At 47.7% G+C, this 23,563-nt stretch overlaps 1 protein-coding gene and 2 long non-coding RNA genes across 4 annotated transcripts in view; 1 reads left to right on the top strand and 2 right to left on the bottom strand.

Moving 5' to 3' along the window:
* The window catches only part of LOC137165726 (uncharacterized), a 52,597-nt gene that overhangs the window by 9,990 nt on the left and 19,044 nt on the right, over positions 1 to 23,563 (bottom strand). The gene's annotated exons all lie outside the window — the stretch shown is intronic.
* LOC137165725 (uncharacterized) lies at positions 6,784 to 12,922 on the bottom strand. 2 transcript variants are annotated; one of them, XR_010923468.1, is made up of 2 exons: positions 12,739 to 12,922; positions 6,784 to 7,305 (listed from the first exon to the last, which is right to left on the bottom strand). It is a non-coding gene; the product is annotated as an uncharacterized lncRNA (long non-coding RNA). The 2 variants fall into 2 exon arrangements; XR_010923469.1 differs by lacking the exon at positions 6,784 to 7,305 and adding an exon at positions 7,727 to 8,133.
* LOC137165724 (neuropeptide Y receptor type 2-like) lies at positions 10,120 to 11,679 on the top strand. Its single transcript, XM_067567122.1, has one exon. The coding sequence runs from the start codon at positions 10,138 to 10,140 to the stop codon at positions 11,299 to 11,301; it is 1,164 nt and encodes a 387-aa protein (XP_067423223.1). The 5' UTR covers positions 10,120 to 10,137; the 3' UTR covers positions 11,302 to 11,679.

Here is a 23,563-nt window from a genome sequence, read left to right as displayed (position 1 = left end):
CGGCTGAGATTTGGTAGGTTTTGTCCATGGCAGAGTTTAAGCAACAGCATCACCGGGGTTGATTTCAGGTGCTGGCTGCACTGAGATATGGCATTAAGACGACGCATGCAAGCAATGCTGAAAGGAGTTTTGAACTGTTCCTGAGCAAAAGCAGGGAGCCCGGAGAGCAGGATGGTCAGAGGGATAGGGGAGGGGGGGCTGGGGGCATCCGTAGAAACAAATCACAGACCCACAGAGCGGAATGGCAGGTGTGTGGCTATAACAAGCTGCTGTTGGAGAAATTCCGCTCCCTCCTGTAAATCTTTCCCTGCATCCTCTGATAGAAACCTCCTGTATGCTGGTTTCCATTGTCATTTACATAGGAGCACACTCCTGGAATGCTGCTATCACAACCAATGGCTCTGCTCCAGGAGCAGGGCTGCTATCTTTCCTCCCCTGTTGCATGTTGTTTTTAGGAGTGGTTGCTGCTTGCTGGGTTGGGGTAGACTCTTCAGCATCTGCTCCTCCTGTGTGTCCCACCAGAAGCTGAGTGACTGCTACAGGTTCGGTGGAAGTAGGCTTCTCCCATCCAACTTTTTGTTCAGGGCTGGTCGTCTCCCTCCTCCTCCTCCAAGATCCACTGGGGTTACACCTCACTCCTGGAGCAGAATCAGGCAGTCACTCACCCAAAACCACAGCTGGATGCTTGCAGGACAACCAGCGGATCCATTCTCTTACCTCCTGCAGCCTCTGATAGCTGGTGCAGAGAAAAGTGTGTCAGGAATCTGCTTCCCCAGCCCCAGCTGATCTCTGCCACACGGCAACCTTGCAGGCTTTCGTGTCTGTAAGGGTAATACCAGCTCCTCTGGGCTGGGAACAAAGTATGTGTGAGCTTCTCCCACAGCCACTGCTCCTACACCATTCCCCCCAGTGGTTTCTGTGAGGGCGCACTAGGACTGAAGTATATAGGACTGTCCCCTACAACTAGTGCTACCTCCTATTGCTGCTTCTCTTCTGAGCCCACAGCTGGGAGCTCCCCCAGTCAACATCCGTGCCCCATTTTCTGCAGAAGCTTCTGCTGGTCCTTCGAAGCACCTTAATGTGAAAATATGAACGCTTCGTGCTTGGAACCGGCAGGTTCTAGTATGGCAGTAAAAGCCCCTGGGGGTTTTTCCCCTTCGTCACTCAAGCAGCACTAGCCCATCCAACTCTTGATCTCTGCGTGTGTTTGGGCTGCTTTAGTGCTGTTGTCCCTCCTCGGTTTATCCTCTCTCCTCCGGGGCTCAGTCGCTGAGGTGACCAGGGACAATCCTGCCACTTTGCCGGCATTACATCCCCCCCAGTTTTCAGAATCAAGTAAGATTCCAACCCGGGCCCTCTGGGTTCTGGAGCACAGGAGGTGCCAGAGCGCTGGGGAAGTAGCCACTGATGGTGCTCTTGGATTCCTCAGGCAGATTCAACTTCCAGCTGGCTGACTTCTCTTGATTGTCCTCTTTCCCCCAGGCTCTCCCTTCCCCAGAGCCCTGTCACTGTCCTGCACAATACGGGGGCTTTGTGCTCCTCCAGGATCAGTGGCTGGTTTGCAGAGAGCGAGGAGCAGAGTGGAAAGTGGGCAGGTGGAAGGGTCTCTCTCACACACACACACTTTGGGGCAGACCCTCAAAAGGTGAAAAGCATCATAGCTCCTTCCACCGAAGGCCATCTGGTACTGGCCAGTCTCAGAGACAGGATCCTGGACTACATGAATCAGGGGTCTGATCTGGTCTGGCAATTCCTAGGTCTAGCCAAGGACGGCGGAAACCTAGCACGTTACTGCTACATATTTTCTGGAGGGCAGAGAGGGGCTCAGGCCCCAGATCCCCCCTGTAGGACAGTCAATAATGGTGTTGCACTAGGACGGACAGATCCAGCTCTTACAGTGCTCCTCTTTCAGGCAATGACGCTGTAACCATGAGGTCTGTCTGAAGCAGGCAAAGAGAGAGTGGGTCTAGTCCTATCCAGGCATTGGTCTAGTCCAAGCCCTAATTCAACACTCTTTTTTTGACCTGATGGGCCAGTTTGTGTCTGAGCCATCGTGGAAATGGGGTACAGCAGCAACAGGCCCGTGACCAGGTCCATGAAAATACAGACGTTATGAGCAGCCCTTTGAGTCCTCATGCTCCAAGCCAGCAGTAAAAAGAGACCTCGGGCAATGTTAATCAGAACCGTTACTCTAAGATTGAAGCAGGGAGAAGAGTCTGGCTCGAGGTCCCGTCCTTTTCCACTTTCAATTGAATGGTGACAGGCTTGCAGCGAAGGGCAGCTTTTGCCATTATCCCTCTCCCAGATCTGCTCCTCTTGCTCCATCACACTCAGAAACTGCTGGCTGGAGCCACCATAATCTCACTGCGCACTGCTTTTAATTAACAAGCTCTATTTTCTGTCTCCAAGGGGAAAGACTCTCCCTCTCTGTCTCCAGCTCTGTCCAATTGCCTCATTTTTCAGGAGATGCCCTCTGCCATTTCTCCTATCCTGCGTCTCAAAGGCACGCGAGGCTCTACATGTATCATGACCTATGATGGATGATTGAAAATAAACTGGGTTTGTTTAGTCTGGAGAAGAGAAGACTGAGGAGGGACAAGATAACAGTTTTCAAGTACATAAAAGGTTTTTACAAGGAGGAGGGAGGAAAAATTGTTCTCATTAACCTCTGAGGACAGGACAAGAAGCAATGGGCTTAAATTGCAGCAAGGATGGTTTAAGTTGGACCTTAGGAAAAACTTCCTAACTGTCCGGGTGGTTAAGCGCTGGAATAAATTGCCGAGGGAGGTTGTGGAATCTCCCTCCTTGGAGATTTTTAAGAGCAGGTTAGACCACAGGTCCCCAAAGAGTTAGCATTCAGGGACGGATGGCTGGGCCTGGGCTACTGCCTGCCCCACTCTGCCCCGGGCCTGGCCGTGGCCTCATCCTGTTTTGTCCACAGCCTCAGCACCCAGGCCCTGGCTTGGCCTCGGCCTCCGGTCATGGAACGCGGCCCATGGTGCCTGGCTCCTGGCCTTGGTCACCAGGGCCCATCACAGCCCCGCTCCCAGCTTCGGTGCCCAGCCCTGACTGCAGCCCCGCAACGGTGGCTTCGCTCCCATCCGCAGTCTCCCCGGCTCCACGGCCCCGCTCCTAGCCCCAGCTGGGGGAAAGCAAGGGGGGCACCGGATGAAAGTTTTGGGAACCACTGGGTTAGACAAACACCTGTCAGGGATGTCTAAACACTCAGTCCTGCCATAAGTGCAAGGGCCTGGACTAGATGACCCCTCGAGGTCCCTTCCAGTCCTACAGTTCTATATCCCCAGCCTGGACACTCACCGAAACAACGCACAGATCTGAATCAAGCCATCCAGGTGGCTAGTAGTGGGGGCTGTACCGGTGCACGGTATGGGGCACACTCACCACTGGAGCTCCCCCTCATGTCAGCACGCAGCATTGCAGGGATTCTTCCCACTCCAGAACCACTTTTTAGGGACCAATCTGGTTCTGCGGTAGAGTTCCTCTGCGTGATTCAGCCGGGTCACACTTCCAAGGTAACAAAAAGTCCTGCTGTAATTGGTCAGGCCCCTGCACAGGCCTTTGCTGGCTCCCTCTGGCCTGGCAGCACACTACTTCTCAATCAATCAATCAGAACAGAACAGCATTGCCGTCTTCCTTGGCAGGGCAGCACGTGCGAGGGCTTCTCCAGGCTCTAGCGCCTCAGTACAACTCAAAACTCCAAGCACAACTGAACACTACTGGAGCATTTTTCATCCCTCTCCAGGCATGCGCCTCTCAATCTTCTTGAGCTCCTTCTCTGCTCCCTATTTCTCTTGCAGATCCCCAGCCTCAAGACAGCTTCTCTGGAGGCAGATCCCTTGCTCCAAACTCCTACTACAGGAATTAGCTCTACTCTTGTGACTCAGCTGGGAAGCCACAACCCAGCTCAGCTGCTGTCTTCCATAGCCAGGCCCGACTCCGCCTTCTTAAGCCTTTTTATTATGAGGCTGAGGGTATTTGCCATTCTAACGCCTGACCCTATTAGCCCCACTCCCTCGGGGTGAGATGCAATTAATTACAGCACAGGTGGGGGTGGCCCTATTTCCCCTTAAAGGGGACTTGTGAGTCACCTGTGGCTCTCCAAGGTGAGCAGAGCTGCATAGTGAGGTCAGGCAGGTAGTCCAGGTCATTTAGAACGTGAATATTTCTGCAACTGGATTTCAGTGCCAACTGGAGCGGGCTCAGGGTCTGATCCCTGGGTGGAAAGGAACCTAAAGTAGATCACAGTGCCCAGCTGGGATGGACTGTCGCTGCAGACCTGATGGATCCTTTGAATAGATGCTAGGCTGGGGTTTCTATGCATCGCTGGAATCTACAGAACTCCCAGTTGTGGCTGCATTTCCACCAGAAATCCCATCCTTGGTCTGGTCCTGTCCTGCCTTGGGAACTGGGGTGCAGCCATTAAAGCCCGCACTGCGCACAGTCACCCTCCCACATTCTCATACAGGTAGGAGGTGGATTGTCACACCCAGGAGTGGCCACATCCAACATCCCAGTTCTCCTTACTGGGTGGGAGTCTCTCTCCCCTTCAGGCTGCAATTGCCATGCTCCGTGTGGCAGGTCTTCCTGAAGCAGAGGCTGAACCGTGAGGCATCTATATACAGGGTGATTCTTCCACCCCAGCAATGTGCTGAGCGCTGCACAGGACGCTCAGATACAAACAGCCCTTGCCCCAAAGAGCTTACAAGCGAAGAGTAGGGATAACTTAGGTGGCATGAGCAGGCCCAAGTTAAGACAAAACAAACCCATGCAAGTAATTGCTGAAACAGCTAACTATTGTGAATATGATTATGGAAAATGAGGGAAGCAGAAACTAACTGTTGTGGAGATATAGTACTATCTATCTATAGCATATAAAGTAGGCAGAAACTCCCTGAACTGATAAACTTGCCTTATGCAATCTGCAAAGCAATTGGTCCTTTCATCCAAGAAGTATAGATGTTAGTAGTTAGGACAGATGTCTCTAAACTGCGTAGTGAATGACATGAATTGTAATATCACCCTGCACTTAAACCCCCTGGCATGTGGGCCTGGCCAGCAGGTGCAGAGGGCTGTTAGATGCCTAGTAAAGTACCCTGAGTGACGAGCAGGAGTCAAACTGAGTGTTTTGGCTCCCAGAGAACTGGATAAGGTATTCTTCTAGAATTGGACAAGGTGGTCTGGACAAGCTGAGTGGAAAGGTCTCAGAGGGTATCCCAACACTTAGATGGCTTGGCTTATTCTCAGGGGCCACTTCCCACACGTGCCTACCTTATACCACAGGCAGGGCCTTGGGATGCAGGTCACACACCAGTGGAGAAACTGGGGGTCGCTGTGCGCAGTGTACTGAGCAGCACTCGAGTCCCGCTGTCTACGCTGATAAATCCGTAGGGCCCTATGGGCACTCGGGCAGTCACTGGTTTTTCAAGCCCTTCGGTAGTCGAAAATAGCTAGTGTGGTCCGATTTTCGGAGGGGCTGAGTCCTTGCAGCTGCCACTGACTTCAGGCAGAAAATCAGGCAGAGCTCACACACCTTTAACGAGGGCCGGGGCCAGCGAGGGGACTTGACCTGTGCATCCCCCGTCACACCCCCCTTCTCAGATGTTTAGAACCAGCTGACACTCCGGCAGCACGGTAAACTCCTCTCGCAGGCAGCCGGGCAGTGCTGAATTTGTAATGAAAGAGGTGCCGGGGCTCAAGTAATTTTTTTACTTTCATAACTGACGTGGCAAGTCCGGAGGTGCCAGGGCTATGCACTGCCAAGCTGAGAGGTGCCGGCACTCAGCCTTGGCACATATTAAGCACTGCAGCTGGGTGTCTCTCTCTCTACCCCTGGTGTCCCCTCTTGCTCCCTGCAGAATACAGACCTTCTCCAGCATGACTCTGCCTTTGAAGAGACAGAGGTGGTGGATTTCATCTCACCAGATGAACGGAACGGATCTAAATAATTCTGCTGTCAGAGGCACACGTTCGTCGAGCACTTTCCCAGTTGTTTACTGGAGTGAAGAGGGCTGAACAGCACTTGGGAATATTTCTGCTTCTGCCAGCCCACCTGTCCGCACTGCTACTGCTTCATTCCCACAAAAGCAGTTCCTAGCTCCTGAGATCTCTCCATTTAGCCTGGCAGCTTTGCTGGGACTTAAAGGTCTGGGCATAGCTCTCCCATCCCTATACGCATTTAGGGGGCTGTAGCTCCAGTTTGATTTCCCATTGGGATGAACCTCAGCGCAAGAGCTGTCGACCTCGAAGCAGCCCAAATGACCTCAGAGCAGCCCAAGGGTGGGGGATCTTTGCCTTCCTCTGCAGCATGGGACACTGGCTGCCTTAAACTAGAGTAAATGGTGGATTTGCTGTAACGTGAAGTCTTTAAATCATCCTTTCAGGACTTCAGTAACTCAGCCAGCGGTTATGGGTCTCTTACAGGAGTGGCTGGGTGAGATTCTATGGGCTGCAATGTGCAGGAGCTGAGACTGTCAGCATGGTCCCTTCTGGCCGTAAAGTTTATGAGTCTATTGAGTCTTAACTAAAACTCCTTAATTGGTTTTTAATTATTGCCCTTTGAAAAGCAAAAGTCCATTAAGACCTTTTATGGTTGAGGCAAAACAACCCTAATGATTATGATGTTTCTGGCTGCTCCCAGGTTGTTTATAGTTCCAGTCTCCAACTAAAGAAAATAGCTTGATTTTAAAAGAGGAAACTCTGCAGCCAGTTGGCAGCGGATGTGGGAAAAAGAAGAAGGGAAGGTTCGGGACCAGGGAGGGTGCCAAGGCTGGGGGGTAGCTAGCTAGCTAGCTACGTAATGTATGGGGCACAATAGAAGTGATGGAGCGGAGAAAGTCTGCACTGAAAACATGACCCTCATTCATTCTGTTTTCTGCGTCAGGCTTTGAACCGTAACTGTTCTTCCCTACCGCGGTTTGGCTCAGCCCAGCACCTGTTACCTGCGGAGGGTGGCAGGCTGGAGGAGGCTTTCTGGGCCGCAGGGAAGCCCTGGGGCTGGGTCACCACTGCAGTGTGCTGCCCATTGATCGGTAGCTTTGTTTCCATGGAGGCTTGTGCAACCAACTGTGTCTCTCAACGTTTTCATTCTTTGTGCGCTGATCAATACGTTCTCTATGGCCCAACTTCTCCCTGCTCAGCTAATGTCTCCATTCGGTGCAAGAGCAGAAGCCTCTGTGGTGTGAGCCAGCTCCTCTTAGTTTTCAGGGGGTGACAGGGATAAGCAGGGAAACGGGGTGGCCCCACCTAGGGTTTTCTCTGTTTTAGTTAATCGGGTCTCTCAGCTTCCTGCAGGGAGAAGAGAATGGCCTGAACAAACATGCCTGGGGTTTTGTTAGTGAAGATTTAGTAAAGGCAACTATCAAGTGGGGTTACCCTCCCATTACGCTACCAGGCCTCATGTTACCTTCAACACTGTCTTCTCTCCCTCATTACTTTCCTCCTGACCTCGCTTCCAGCTGAATGTGGGTGCTACCTTTGCCCCCTGCTGCCTAGAGTTACCCTTCCTCCTGACCTCTCCCGCTACCCTTCTATCATTTTAGATATGCCCCCCATGACCAGAGTATCTGAGCCCCTCACAGCCTTCAGTGTATGTATCCTCACAATCCCCTGGTGAGGCAGGCGGGGTACTTTGATCTCCCTTTATACAGCTAAGGAACTGAAACACAGAGAGGCTAAATGATTTGTCCAGGGAGCCTGGGGCAGAGCAGGGCATTGAGCCAGGGTCTTTACAAGACCATCCTTTCTCCCTCACTTGCAGCTGTTCAGAATTTACTCCGTCAATGCACCGGTTTTCCCTAGATGTGAAAATGCTCCAAAGGCAGAGAATCAACTCTTCTCGGTCACACCAGTGCAGCCTCGCTGAAACCTGCCATGGCAAAGGGGCTGCACTGATTTTGCTGAGAGGAGAACTTAGCCCAGCATCTCTGCTGTAGAAACCAGCGCCGCCAGTAGAGACATTGGTGCCAAAGTTGTAAATGCCAATAAAAACACAGAGTGCAGCTGGGACCAGTCTAAATTAGGCAGTTCTTTCACGGGGCTTCGCAAGCAGCATAACTCTGCAACTATCAGACCAGATTCCTGCAGCCGCTCCCAAGGGGAATGCTGATCCTTGTTCTGAGGAGTGATAAATAAACACAGAGCTATTTATTATTCATTACAACATAATTGCAGCCTCATTTACCATCATGCTGGCCATTATATTTTCTTCTATTTGTTTAAGGAACTAGCTTAAATCACTGCCCATTTCACATAACTCAGAGTCATCCACTCTTCACGGCAAACGGTTCTGGGACCCCTGCAACAACTGGGGCTGTCAGGCGGGGATCTGCTGAGCTGCCCAGAAGCAGACGGTTCGCCTGCTCCTGTAGAAACAAATGTGAAGCTGAGGCCACTTTGAAAGGAGGACAATAAGATGCCGTGCAGATGCCCCTAACTCCAAGGGTGCACTCTTTATTTTGGACCCATATTTCTTTTCCCTCAGCCGAGCAGCATTAAAATCCTTTCACTGAACTGGAAATGATTCATAAAAGAAAAGCTGAACGACAAATTTGCAGAAAATGTTATTTCTGCAACACAATCGATCTGGTTTCCTAACCAGGCCTTTGTTCAAGCATTATTCTTGGATCTTGGCCCTCACATTTAGGCCTGAGCAGGTGGAGAGTGTGACCCCTGCTCACCCCCATTTTTCTCTTCTCAGCTGCGGTTTTCTGACGGAGAAAGGCTGGTGGGGATTTAATAGCTGTATTGAATTTTATGCTGCTGTGTACGTACTGAATAAATCCCTTGCAGTGGCAACATTCTGTTATTGTGATCACAACAAAATCCAGCATTGGTGTACGCCGGAGTTGGATTGGCTGTGTGTCGTCATGCACAATGCTGCCAGAGGCACTTTTGTGTGAGTTGTTTGGGCTTTCGCACCTTGCCGGTGCGGGGGGCCTTATTCTCATTGGGACTCTTGTTCTTGTGCGTCATGCTCGGATGCTTGCTCACGCTTGGATATTCATGTATGGCACTTGGCGGGGCCTTGTTCACACTCAGGCATTCATTGCCATTCATGGCTCCGGAGCACACACATTCACATGCAGAAGTTCTTTCCTGCAGAACGCCAGTGAACGCTTCGGTGGCAGATTTCGGACCTAGCATCAGTGAGAACACTAGTGACGTGGTAGTGTAGACGTGGCTCCGTCTAACCCTATTCAGAGTAGGAGGTGAATTACAGGTTCTAGTTTACCTACAGTAGAGAAGGCAACTGCATTTTGGCCTAGACACTTACTCTAGTACTTGATAATGGTGGCCTATTCCTGCTCAGATGCTCACACTGAAATATTCACTAAGATACACAATGCTGCTAAAGGCAAGATGGCAGATGCTCATCCTCAGGTGCAGGACTAGTTAAGCAGCCCTGGTGGATATGCCACATGGACACATTGTTGTACATGAAGCTGGTGGCTGTATACTGAACTAGGATATAGGATTGCATCCATTCTTGTGTGCCATTCTTGTATTTCTTGTACATGATACTGGTGGATGCCAATTCATCCTTGGACACCAGCTGAGAAAAACAATGCCACAGGTTCCAGCCCCCGCCTGGTATTTTATTTGTTCTCTCTCCTGTGAAACCATTTTGAAAAACACAGCAGGGGCCTGATAGACCACACCAGGCAGAGTGCACAGAAGCAGCACTGTAAGCTGAAGCTCTGTCTCGGTCGCATCAGCCTGGCAATTGGAAAGATTGCTTGGTGGTTTGTTTTTTTTAAATGTTCAATTTTAAATAAATAACATCTGAAAAACTCATTTGGGAAATGGAATGGCCGCTGGCCTCGCCTTGGTGGGTGGGTGTTAATTTTAGCATATGTTTAAAATAAGGTCTAACATTACCCCTCTGAGTGGCCATGGTAACCACATATGGAAACCACAAGTTTATGAGGGAATAGGGAAAAGTCAGAGATGTTAAGACGTTGCTGCTGCATTTGAAATGCCAGCCTGGACACACCACTGTGAATTTAGGTGCCTGAAGCTGCTCTGCTGTTTGAAATGTTCTCACTATTATTATTTACTTTTACTATTCCAGAGGTGACGTTACAGACCTCCCACCCCTCCTGGAAGGACATACCAGACATGGGGCTCCTGAAGCAAGCCAACCGCACCCTGCTGACGGAGGAGCTGGTCCTGGATGAGAAGCTGCCACGAGGCTGGCATTCCAAGGGCATTGTCACTCCTAGCCAGGGTCTCCAAGGTTCCAGCAGCATCATGATGGACAGTACCAAGATCCTTGGGGTGCAGGTCATACTGATCGCAGCTTACTCCCTAATCATTCTGCTGGGATTCATCGGCAACTCCTTGGTGATCTACACGATAGTGAAATACAAAACCATGAAGACTGTAACCAACTTCTTCATCGCTAACCTGGCCCTGGCAGACCTCATGGTGGACACTCTCTGTTTGCCTTTCACCTTGGCGTACACACTACTGGACGAGTGGAAGTTTGGGGCTGTTCTTTGTCATCTCGTCCCTTATGCCCAAGCTTTGAGTGTCCATGTGTCCACCCTCACCTTAACTGTGATCGCTCTGGACAGGTATAGATGCATTGTTTTCCACTTGGACAGCCGGATCTCCAAGAGGCTCAGTTTCACGATCATAGCCATTACGTGGCTGGCTGGGGCTGTCCTGGCTGGCCCGCTGGCCATCTTCAGAGAGTACAGGTATGAGGAAATCCCATCCATCAACCTCAAAATAGCCGTCTGCTCTGAAAAGTGGCCTTCAGTAAATAACAGAGATGCCACCATTTACAGCCTTTCCATGCTCCTTCTGCAGTATATCCTTCCGCTTGCCATCATTTGCTATGCTTACATCAGGATCTGGTTCAAGCTGAAAAGTCATATCAGCCCTACCTCCAGGAGTGAAAGCCAGTGCCGGAGAAAGAAGACGACAAAAATGCTAGTGATGGTGGTGGTGGTGTTTGCAGTCTGCTGGCTCCCCTTCCACGTATTCCAGCTTGCCATCGATCTGGATTTGGTGCTCATCTTCCATGAGTACAAACTCCTTTACACGGTCTTCCATGTGGTGGCCATGTGCTCCACCTTTGTCAACCCCCTGCTCTACGGCTGGATGAACAAGAACTACCGAAATGGGTTCCTCACGTTCTTCAGCTGCCAGAACAAGCCTGAGAGTGTCTACACTGACGGTTCAATTAGACGCCAGTCTTACACCTTCAGGGCCACCACTCTGAATGGGAGCACCAAACACTCTGCAGGAAATGGGCAGCTGCCGACAGAGGTATAGAGATGAGAAATCCAGTATCCACAGGGGCGGAGACTGATCGAACCTGAACAGTTCCTCCCAAGGCTGATGCCTTTTAGAGGGAAATGTTGTGTTGCCAAAATATCGGAGCTACCATATCCAAACAGAAGCATCTACTGTATCTATCAAAACAATCAACCTCGTGTACTGTCCATTCTGTCGTATGAAACAGGTTCCGTATTCTGTCCTCTTAGCTCTGGGCTTACTTGTCCATAAGTACAGAGACACGTTTGTTTGTATTTAAGCAGGGGAAAATGTGTTGTACAAAGGATCTTTCCATTTAAAAGGTGAGAAGATTCTCCTCTACCATTTGTTGTGAAAAAGTTTTCATTAATTGAAATGAGATCCACCACCAATATGGAATCTATCGAGACTGGTGCACATTAAATATATTCTTTTATCTGGTATGTACTAGCTCTTTATTTGTGTCTCTTCCTTGGGACCCTTATTCTTTCCTCCTTAGACAATGACTCCAAATAGGAGAATCTCACTTTACCCTAGAAACATTTAGGACTCTGCTTATTACTGTTAAACTTGGAATCAGTCTTGGACAAGCAGGACTGAGTGCTGAAAGGTATTGACATGCAGCACATAACCTTGTTCCATGATTTTACATTTCCGGTCATTGCAGACGGGTCACTTGCCCAGCACTGCCTCCAACAGGAGAGACTTTTTCTAGAACGGCTGCGTAGGGGCAGCAGTGGAATCGGTAGCTTGTTCCATGATTGCTTAGTTTAGGCAAGGATTTAAGGAGGCCCTGTGCGGTGACGCACTCGGCAATGTAAGCTGGGTTTAGTCAGTCTGGGAGCTAGAGAGCCAGGGACGTTGATGTGGAGCTGAAACAACGAGAGTTCTGCAGCACTTTTTCAACTGCATCTGAGGAAGTGGGGTGCAACCCACGAAAGCTTACGCCTGCTGAAATTAAATGTGTTAGTCTTTAAAGTGCTACAGAACTCTCGTTGTTTTTGCTGTATACAGACTAACACGGCTACCCCTCTGGAACTCTTCGATGTGGAATTGGCAGATCAAGAACAAATGTGGGGACGGGAGAGCAGAAGTGGGTTGGCAGATCATAAACAACCTCTGTGTGGATCAATTAAGCTCCTGACTCAGGATTATTGACAATATTGCTTTCATCCAGACTCAGGGATGTGGGCCTCATAACTCAACGTCCAGAACCACTGATCACTGAGGGAAAGATAAGAATCACCACTGGAGGGCCTTGGCAATAACCCCATTTTTAAGACCCTACAAATAATTAGGGCACAGTCTGTTTAGTGTCAGATTTAGTTTCTTTATGAATGCTCCAGTTTGGAAGGCAGAACTGACCTGTTAACCCACCCACCGTGATAGTCTCCCAGTACTTATGTTAGGTGAAGTCAGGCAGAAAAAGATGTATTCTTTTAAACCAACCCCTACATTTTCCTCTTTCAGGCTGCGTCAGCTGGAGAAGCATATTTTTAGCTCTCCCATCAAAGGAGACTTGATTGCCACAGTGATCTTAACAGCTCGTCATTTGTGTCATTTGAAGTCAGTGTTCATCAGAGTGGAAAGTAACTCTCCACAACCCCACAAAAGGGACTTTACATTAACCCAATTTAAAAAAAAAAAAAAAAAAAAAAAAAAATTAGATTTGTAAATCTTCAGTGGAACAAAGAAAAATAAATGAGAGAAGGATGAAAGAACACAGGAATATAGGATTTGCCATACTGGATCAGATCAGTGGTCCATCAAGACTGGAGTCCTGGGAAGCTTGGGGGGAAAAATTGCTCAATGACTTATTTGCAGGTCCTGTTTTTCTACCCCCCTCCCAGTCTTGACCTGGCTCCAGCCACGCTCACTCCTCAGCTCAGCTTTAGGCTGCCACATTAGATTAGTTCCCCCCAGTCTTTTCATTCCACTTTTCATTCCAGTTGTTTGCATTAATTTAACCCCAGCCACATGGAAGCATAAAAAGTCTACGGGTGGCACATTATTCTTTCCAAACAGAGAGACCATTGCACTGCAAGTTATGGCAACAAGACCTCACTTATGTGCACGGGTGGAGTGTCTGGCGACACCGGATTTTAAATCAAACCCCATGTGGTTCTCTTTAGAGTGCTGGGGAACTAATGGAGATTCTGCTTGTGAATTTAAGCTATGGTGTTCGGCTATCTTCTTTTACAGGAGCAAACACTGACATGACAAGGAAAGCATGACACAAATTAATTACTCCTGCCTGTGTTTGCTAAGGGCTAAATCCTGGTTTTTTGAAGTCCATATTGAAGTTCAGTTAAATTTGAGGGGACCAGAATTATGTTCTTAATCACAATCCTGGCAAAATCCATTGCTATTTAATGAATTTGTCAGTTCAGTGATTTATCTTCCAAGGAAATCACTATGTATCTTCATCAAACCAGAGAGCAACAAAAACGTTTATCTTCTTAATGGAGGTTTAAATGAGTGTCAAGTATTCAGTTTTACCAACAAACATTTCATAAAGCAATTTAGCACTCAGTAACATATGTCATAGTAAAACATCAGCAACACAGATTTTGGAGCAGATCATTGTCAGCTGAGAAGCATGGAAAGCCAAGTTTCTTTCCTAAGTGCTTGCCAAATGTCTTGTCCTATGACACTACACAGAATGTCTGATTGCAGAACAATGGACATGACATATGAATGACCATTTAATTGGAGTCAGGCTTTTAAACCAAACATGGGTCAATAATTAAATAGGCCATGGTTCTTCACAAATAAAAACCAGTGATGTTTATAGCAGAACTTTCACTCTAGCAAATTTAGGAAAAATATTTGCTCTAAAATAAATATACTTAGCAAAGTTCTCTTTGCTTTACTGAATATGTTTGCACAGTTTTATTAAGGGATATCTTCCTGTCATCCAGCTGCCTTTTTTTTTTTTTGGCTACTGGAAACAACTGATCTAAGGGCATGTCTATACTGCGATTAAATACCTATGGCTGGCCTGTGTCATCTGACTCAGGCTTAACACAAAAACTAAGGGTCACCAAATGAAATTAATAGGCAACAGGTTTAAAATGAACAAAAGAAAGTATTTCTTCACAGAATGCACAGTGGAACTCCTTGGAACAACCTGTGGAACTCCTTGCCAGAGGATGTTGTGAAGGCCACGATTATGGGGTTCATAAAAGAATTAGATAAATTCATGGAGGATAAGTCCATCAATGACTATTAGCCAGAGGGGCAGGGATTGCTGTTTGCCAGAAGTTGGGAATGGGTGACAGGATGGTGTCACGCTGGCTGGATTGGGCGGGGGGGGGGGGGGGGTGCATTTATTTTATTATTTAACATCAATATGTCTAAATCATAGTAATTCATGTGAGATATGCCATTTCAGGTACTGTTAGAAAGGCTATGATGTGCTAAGTAAGATGATGATGTTTGTGTTCATGTGTTATATGTGTAATGGAAGTTATGGATATGTTTGATATATCTGTATTTCAAATTGTGCTGTGTCTGGGCCACACCCCAGACAGGATGGCTACAGCAATAGCCTGCTTAATGGCCCATTAAGAAATTCACAGATACAAGGGGAAAAGGAGACACCTTTTTAGGTAAAGAGCATAGAGTTTTTAAAAACTGACCTAGTGGCTGACTGGGAGCCGGAGACTGAAATGCAGTAAAGGGGGCTGTGTATATTTATATATTGGCTTCTTGATAACCAGTGTGGGGAATCAGAAGCAGTTTGTGGCTGGCTGGGAAGTCTGACTTCAGTGTCACCCACCAGTGCTGGGAGAATCTGCTCTCCTTTTGCAGCCTGCCCTGACCATGGCATTTTCAGGTGGCTGCCCTAGGCATGGACGGGTCACAGATGGATCACTTGATGATCACCTGTTCTATTCATTCCCTCTGAAGCACCTGGCATTGGCCACTGTCGAAATCAGAAACTCATAGAAGATGAGGGTTGGAAGGGACCTCAGGAGTTCATCTTGTCCAACCCCCTGCTCAAAGCAGGACCAACCCCAAATAGACAGGATACTGGGCTAGATGGACCATAGGTCTGACCCAGCATGGCAGTTCTTATGTGGGGCTTGGGCTATAGGGCTGTAAAACTGCAGTGTAGATGTTTGGATTTGGGCTGGAGGAGCCTGGGTTCTGGGATTCTCCCCCCTTGCGAGGTCCCAGAGCTCATGCTCCAGCATAACCCTGAATGTCTACACCACAGATTTTACAGTCCTTGAGCCCAAGTCAGCTGACATCGGCCAGCTGGGGGTGTTTAACTGCAGAGTAGACATGCTCTTCCATATGCAGTAGCACACGTGCACGCAGGGTTTCTGTGGAAATCACATTCCTACAAGAAAGAAATAGACCCCTGGACTTCACTGCCAAAGCAAACAGGACAAAGTGGACAGCGAGGGAGCCAAGCTCTCTATCAAACACATGTAGACTGGAGAATTAATCAGCACGTTCAGAACAATGATCACAGTCCAACCAAACGCGAACCGATTTACGTTTACATAAAGCAGAAATCTGATACAATTCAAAGGTCCCCCAGTGTAACTAACCCCTGCCTATGAAATGACACTAATCCCATGACAAGCCCCACAAAACTTGTAAGTCGCTACACTGTACATTTTTAATTTATTTACAAAGCACATAGGTAGGGTCTGTTCCCGCTCCTGTTGAAGGCAATGAGAAGTTTGCCACGGACTTCAGTGGCAATAGGATGGAGTCCCCAGCAAATGTCTGTGTTGGCACTATCGCAGGACAACCTCTCCATGTTTAATCCTCTTTTCTATTCAGACCTGAAGTTATAGTGTAATTTGCAGCTCTTATGAATGCCAAAAGAACACTGGAACCACATTGAAATGGCAACACAGTCATTTAGAAACAGCCGTTGTTGTTAATAATCGTCTCTCTCTTACAAAGTCTTCCAGGGCTCTCAGAAGCCCAGGAGTACCTTATCAAACCACCATTCTGCAACAAGTCCATATAAACACAATGCAGAACTGACAAAACAGCATGGTTGAGATTTTTAAAGCAGTGTAGCGGAATTAGACACACGACAGCCATCTTGTTTATTGGAAAGCATGTGTCTAAATCTCTTAGACTGCTTTGGAAAATCTTATCCCCGTTTGTTTTCCAAAGCGCACGTGATTATAACAAGTTAGTTTAAGTGTAAATATAAGAAACGTAGGTTTGGCTTTCATTTTTCTTTTCTGTAGGGTATTTTTTGGGGCATATCCCTATCATTATGTTGCAGGTTGGGTTCAACCAGCTTGCGCCTATTTGCCTTCACAGGTGGAAGTTTCGGTAGAGTTTGAAAAACAAAAGTTTGTCCATGAGTCTCCCAACAGATTCCAGGTTTAAATGTTTTCTGCAACTCATGCAGAAGTCTTGGGCGCCAATTCTCCTCTATCATTGGTTTTTCACTGACTGATCTACACTGGCTTCAGTCAGAAGAAGGGGGCAGCTGGCTGGGGGGGAGGGGTGGGATCAGAGGGAGACAAGGGCCATCTACGTGGAATAACTGTGCCTCCCTATTAGCTCTGTGCTCATGCAGCTCCTGTTTCTCGAAAGCCCAGCTCTGCTAGTCCATCCTGTCAAGACTTATGTATCTGACAGCTATCCTAGAGCCCCTCCTAAAGGGGGATCCCCACCAGCGGCGGGGAGGGAGGGAGGTCTAGCAAAAAGAAACTACATCCCCCTTCCACTGTGCAAATCCCAGCCCTGATGGAAAACTCTCTGTGGGGTCAGAGAGGAAGGGCCTGGCTGCTGCTGCACAAGGATTGGGGGAATACAATCAAGGCCAAAGACAATGTCACTTTGCTGAGCGCGGGGCAGCTGTAGGTACCGAGTGCTGTTGAGATACCAGTTAGAGGCGTGTATAATCTTAATGCCCAAGCAGAGCAGTTGAGTGTCTACTGGAGTTTATTCTGCCTTTGCGTGTCAGAGACTGCGCGCCTGTCGCACGGCTGATTGGGGAAGGTCCCTGTTCTATGGCTCGGGATGCAGTGATCATTCGAACAGAACGTTCTGCAAACGGGATTTGCCGGTCTCAGTCTTTGTATTAGGAGTTGGAGCCAAATATTCTAAAAGGGCCTCTGGGCTAGAGAGACCAGGCTAATCCCCCTTTGAATATTTGCAGCGCATAAAACTTGTCTCCTCCCTTCACTGTGAAAGCCTAAACAAATAATGTTAAAATGGTTTATATTTTGCCAGATGTGCTGTTGGACATAGCCCCAGAAAACACGGCCCTGGGCTTTTAAACAAAGGCTCTGCAGGAAAACAACCACCAGGTCAGGAAAAAGAGGAACCGATTCGAGCAGGAGATGGCTGGGATGCCCTGCTCCAGAAAGAGGTCAGTGACAGCTCAGAGCTTCACCTGAAATCCGGCGTTAAGCTTTTCATTATTAGCGCTTATTTGTTCCGAAGCCAAATTAACCTTTTGCTTAGACACGAGCTGCAATTTTGGTGCCTTTTCTGCCTGGAATTGTCGTCTTCTGCGAGTCTGTTTATCATGGGGGCATTGGGGTGTCCGTTTTCTGAAAGACCATTCTGGGTCAAGAGTAACTCCAATGACTTCAAAAGAGTTACTCTGGACTTACATTGTGAAGCAGAATTCGGCCCCATGTGTTAGAACAAACAGGGCTTCAGCCTCTTTTCAATTCCTCCCTTATCTATTTTTGAGGTTCTTCAAGTGCCAGAAATAATATTGCATACTCCTGCCACAGCATTTATCTGTCTCTTGAGCTTATTTCAGTGAAGAGATTTATATAGGAGGGGCTTGAGGGGAAAGTAGATTTTTAAAGCTTATCGTTATCTCTGTTCTCAGCATTTTGTAAATTAAAGATAAATCAGAGAAAGCCAGAGACAAAGTCACAGGGCCCCACAGGGCCCCCATTTATCTTCAGACATACACAACACATTTAATTAACTGCCCAGACACCCAGCCACTGGGTGCAGAAGTGCTGCATGTGTATGGGACTGAATGAGGTTGTAATTCTGTGGGAGGAAAGCACTTTTCCTCTGCTCATAATAATACCATTTGTCACTCACAATTTATATTCACCAGGAGATGCTTTTCCTGACTATATGATTTCAGAGCCAGTGCGGTGTAATGAGCAGAAAAGGAACAGTGTAGACATCTCCCGGTGCTCACAGGAGGAAAGGGTCATTAAGTCCTTTCTTGTTTATTGTATTTTTTTATTTTGTTTTTAAGGCTTTAGCAAAGATTGAGAACAGTAGAGAAGGAAGCCCTTTGTTTACCACCCGTTTATTAACGTGTAAGGGTATGGAGTCCAAACAGGGCCACTCTGCTAAACCCCCCAAACTTTCAGACACCAAGAGTGAATGAGCAATTCAGGTGCTGGCCCACTCCAAAGATAACCTAACTGACTGATGACATCCTCCTCCTCCTGTGCTCAGGTTATAACATTACAACTTCTGACACTTTAGAGGAGGCACCTATGGAAGAATTTTCTAGGGGAGTGTGTCTGTCATTGAAATGCTGAGCAGATACCACCAGCTGTGTATGTGTGAAGGGCAAGAGCACGAATAGCTGAGGGTTAGTGAAGTCCAGAGTCCAGGAGGAACAGAGAGACAGAGTAAATTTCACAGAGGGCCAAGTGCACGCTTAGTTGCCGTGACAGAGCAGAATGGGTCTGTATCAGATTATGAACTCCATTTTGTGTTATGTGCTGAACATATGTCTCTGACCGTGCCCCAGGGCAGCCTCTTAGGGGGCATTCAAGACAGCTCCTTTCCCTAACACCTGCCCTGGAGCAGTGCTTGACACCCTTTTGAAGGGCTATCACTGAGAAGCCATCAAGGCAGCAACCCAGGGCCATCGACTTTGATAGGCTGGTAGTTGAGTGACAATCAATGGATTTTCTACGGGGGGGTGGGGGGGAGGAGGTGAGGGGCAGGCCCCCCACCTAGGTGCTGAGGAAAACATGACTGGAGGGGGGTTGGAGCTTCCCCGTGGAGCATATGGTGGGGTAGGGAGGGGCCCTGCCTTTTGCAGGGGGACAGACAGACTGAAGGACTAATCCTTGCCCTAGGTAAGGGAGGACACCCGGAGGGTAAAGACCAGCGAGGATTCTGCCCTGTTTGAAATGCTGACAAACCTGACTCACGAGAAGGGGTGAGATCAGCCCAGGGGAGGAAGCGTTCGGACTTTTCTTTTGTTTGTCAAAGATCTGTGCCTCCTGAGAGCTTTAAGAGCAAAGTTGCAGTAGGTAAGCAATTCTTTCGCTAAGCCCATGTTTCTTGCTTGACCACCACGTTCTCCCTGAAGGGGCTAAACAAGAAGCCCAGAGTGTCCATAAGGGAGCTCTGGGGGAGCCTTTGTAAGTGAGAGGGCTGGCTTGGGAGGTCTCAAACACCCGCTGTGTGGTCCTGGCAAGTTGGGTGGTGGCACATCATGTTCCAGAGAGGAGTGTCTGACGAGACAAGATGTCGGAGCTAGGGAGTGTGCCCTAGGGTCCCAGAGCTAGAAACAATGACTAAACTCCACCCAGCCCCAATTGGCTTGGAAACACAAAGCACCCAGTGAGTGGATTCTCTCACAACAGGATGACCATCCAGGGGGTACTGAGCCCTGTTTTAACAGTCACATCCCAGCACACCTGACTTCACAGGGCTCCCTGGGTTGCATAGGCAGGTAAGGTAGAATCCCAGCTCTTCACAGCACAGAAGTTCAAAACCCCTTTGGAAATAAAACAGGAAACCCTGAGGATGGAAAATCCTGAAGAGAAAGCTCCATGGGCCATTCTAGTGGTTGGTTAATCAACATTTACGTAAATCACGGCAGCAACATCAGTTACTCCAGTCTAGCAATCTGCTTGCAAAGCATGGAGCCTGAGACACATTGACAGCTTCCTGACACTTCAGTCTATCAGAGACAAATATTTGATAGAAGTTTCCTCAGATCTGACTCTCAATAATTTGGGTGCTGATTGGATATGAGGGTCCATTTTCCTTTTGTGTTATCACACCAGTTCTACTGCACACAGCTAATTTACTCTTACTGAATTTCTGAATACATACAAAGTCAAGAGTTAGACAAGACACCAGAGATCGATTCACAGGGACTTGTCCTGTCTGTGGGTGCACACAATGAACTTTGGGGAATATAAGGTGAAGGCAAAAAGACACCCCTGCATGTGGGCAAGTAAACAGACAGCATGTTTTCATTCATAAAATCAGGATCTCCATCAGGCTTGGTTGAAATGCTACAAAAGACTTTTGGGGGGAGAGAAACTTCCTTAGACAGAGGGTTAGCTTGGTAAAGTAGGTTTAATCTCTAGGTTTAACCTCCATCCAGGGTAGGCATTTCACAGCAGAGTTTGAACGTGCTCTAATCCAGCTGTCGACCACAAATTGGTGCACACTGAGGCAGCACGGTGGTACTCCTGACAGTCAAACTCTTAGCACCAGAAATAAAACCTAGCCCAGGGAAATAAGTAAGGTATTTTCATTTAAAAGCCACAAGAGAGGCGGTTAAATCTTATGGTCCCACAGACATGTGCGCACATTGCCCCTAAAGCCCTTGCCAGATCAGATAGTGTTAACGCTGGATTTGTTTCCAGACAGGACCGCTATTATTTACATTTAAAAAATCAAAACCAGAGTCGTTAGCTAGAAGATCATCTCCAATATCAAGAGGCAATCAGTGAATAAAATAGCCTCCGCTAATGCATTTGAACAGCAATTCAGCATTTCATTCCAGTTTGGTTACCGGCGGTTTTGCTACTTGAAACACCCTTTTTAATTCCCAAGCAGTGGTTTCAGTGAACAAGGCTCATTTCTCAGGGCCAGACCGGCAATGCCCAATTAACCAAAGCGAATGGGGCAGAGCAAGCTGGCAAGAACGGATTGAAACGGTCAATTGCCAGGAAGGTGCCAGTGATAGGCTATTCCTTGCGGTAAAGATGTCACTTCCAAAGCAACAGTTTCCTGGTGACCTCTGACCCAGATAAGCCGTCTCCCTCTTGACTGATGCTGCAGTTCTTAAATCAGGAAGAATTCCCATTGGCTTCATTGAAAGTCAGTGCAAATTGGCCAACTCATGCCTTTAGCTCTTTTACAAATCCCAGGCCTAGTAATTCTCTTAGTAAATGCATAGAGGCTAAACTGGAGTCTGTGATAGGAACTGCCGGGTGCCTATTGGCCAGAAGGGCCTAGGAAGAATAGACCCCTCCAAAACCTGGGTATAAAACTATTGACTGTAGGCCCTTCACAACACAGAGAGGCTTTCTAAAAAACATTTAGTTTTCTAGGGAGTGTTCTGGTCCCATGAGTGCCCAGGTAAACAAAGGTTGAAAGGGACTGGAGAAATAAAGTATGCACACGGATACAGATCAATATACATTCTGGAATGAGTAACTGGGAACTCCTCGTTTCCATACCTGACAACTGTCTTCGCTGTGCAACAGGAAACCAGGGCCTTTGTTATGCTGTCAGCAGCGCTATTTCTATGCTGTGACTCACTAAGGGCTGCTTCCTCATGGGTAGAAGTGGCAGAACTTCGTAATGCTATTCCAGCCCTAAATGTTGAGAAAATGGAGCAAACGTTTCCTGTACGCCAGCCACATCAACTACTTTGAGTCTGACACACTGCAAGTCATGCCCCTATGGCATGAGGGGATAGCCAAGATCTGAGGCCTTGCTGGGCTGTTTCTATTAGGAAGAGAAACTGATCATATGAGTCATTATTCCTTTGTTACCATCCTGTCTATTTACAAAGAGTAAACACAAAGCCCTGTTTCCCAGAACATAGTGGAAACAAACGGCAGCAGACAGTTTCCTTGTGCACAGTTTCCAAACCTGCCCCTCCAGCCAGTCCCATGCCACAAGGAAATCTATCCCTCTATTCCCTCTCAGGGACACACTTTCCACTGCTTCTCTTGATGTATGCTGACTTCTGCTCTCATACACAGCTGCAATGCAAATCATTTCCCTAGCTCCCGCATTTCCCATCAGTCCCAGAGATATCCCTCAGATCTCATGGTTTAGCCCTGCTCAGGCGTCACCATGCAGCTGGTTGCCTTGGGCAGTAGCCTTAGTTTCCTGCTATCACTACATGAGGGGGCATTTAATTGCTCCTTTTGTTCAGCAGGAAAGATAGAGTTGTAGTACATCCATCAGCTTCAATCAGGTCTGTGGTTGTATGTAAAACAAAGACCCACTTGATGGCAGCCACTAACACCTTCCAGCATAATACAAGCAAGCAAAGTGAGTAGACAAGTTCTTCAGCTGGAATGATTCTCTCTTCAGAGCAGGGAAGAGACAACTAGCGCCTCTCTCCACATTTCTGATCTCTTTGGAAGAGGGGAAAATGAGAAACCCCCAACAGCTGTTCCTCATTATATTACTGCCCTCTCTCAAGGGGACAGCAAACTTCCAGTGCTCGTCCACCCTCCTATCCCAAACCTGCTTTATCCAGAGACTGGGAGCCAGTACTCCCTGTACTCAGAGGTCTCCCTCCCGAAGATCTCAGCTGTGTTACAGCTTCCTACTATGTGCTGTGTTACAATAGGAGGTTATATGTAGATACAAATGATTTAAAAGATATTTATTAAATGATGTTTCAGCACTTGCTACAAATTCCTTGTACTCTGCACCACATGAAATGATTTATGTATGTCTCTGCAGCAAGTCATAAGAGAAGAAGTTTTAAGAAGTCTTGTAGCTAAAGCATAGGAATAGGCAACAGCAGTTTTGCAATAGCACCTAATAACCCCGTCATAGACCAGGATCCCTTGTGCTAGGTGCTGTACAATCACACAATCAAAAGACAGTCCCTGCCCCAAAGAACTTAGAATCTAGTAGAGGTGGTCAGGAAATATCCTCATCCCCACGCTCACTTTTAATGCAAAACCAAAAAACTTTAACATTTTGGGGGACATTTGTTGAAGGCTGCTCCCTCCCCCCCCAATTTGTTCTTTGATTTTCAGCACCAGAAAATGTCAAGAAGTTGGGCAAAAGTGTTGTGTTTTACTGAAAGTTTTCACCCAGCCAGCCAAAATTACTCCGTGTGCAGTTTTTGGTTTGCAGTAGCTGAAAAAATGGAAAGTTTGGGGAGGTTTTGTTGACAACCTGAGAAGTACTGTGAAAAATGGAGATTTCTGTTTCAACAAATATTTCAGCCGTGTTTTCTATTGTGACCAGGGGACTTCTGATAATGGTGCACAGACTCCCCTGGAGTGCAAAATCTGAGTCTTATGGAGGGCAATCACCCCTGCCCCCAGGTGGGTGTTGCCTGCAGCAGTGTTACTCA

Source organism: Emydura macquarii, unplaced genomic scaffold, assembly GCF_026122565.2.
Source record: "Emydura macquarii macquarii isolate MOO-44397 ecotype Brisbane River unplaced genomic scaffold, CSIRO-AGI_Emac_v2 contig_2768, whole genome shotgun sequence".
NCBI lineage: Eukaryota > Metazoa > Chordata > Testudines > Chelidae > Emydura > Emydura macquarii.
Note: the sequence above shows the minus strand (reverse complement) of the source record. Positions and strands in the feature narration are given on the sequence as shown.

What these genes read in the sequence shown, in the direction of transcription:
- LOC137165724 (XM_067567122.1), top strand. Translation starts at nt 10,138, where the DNA reads ATGGGGCTCCTGAAGCAAGCCAACCGCACCCTGCTGACGGAGGAGCTG.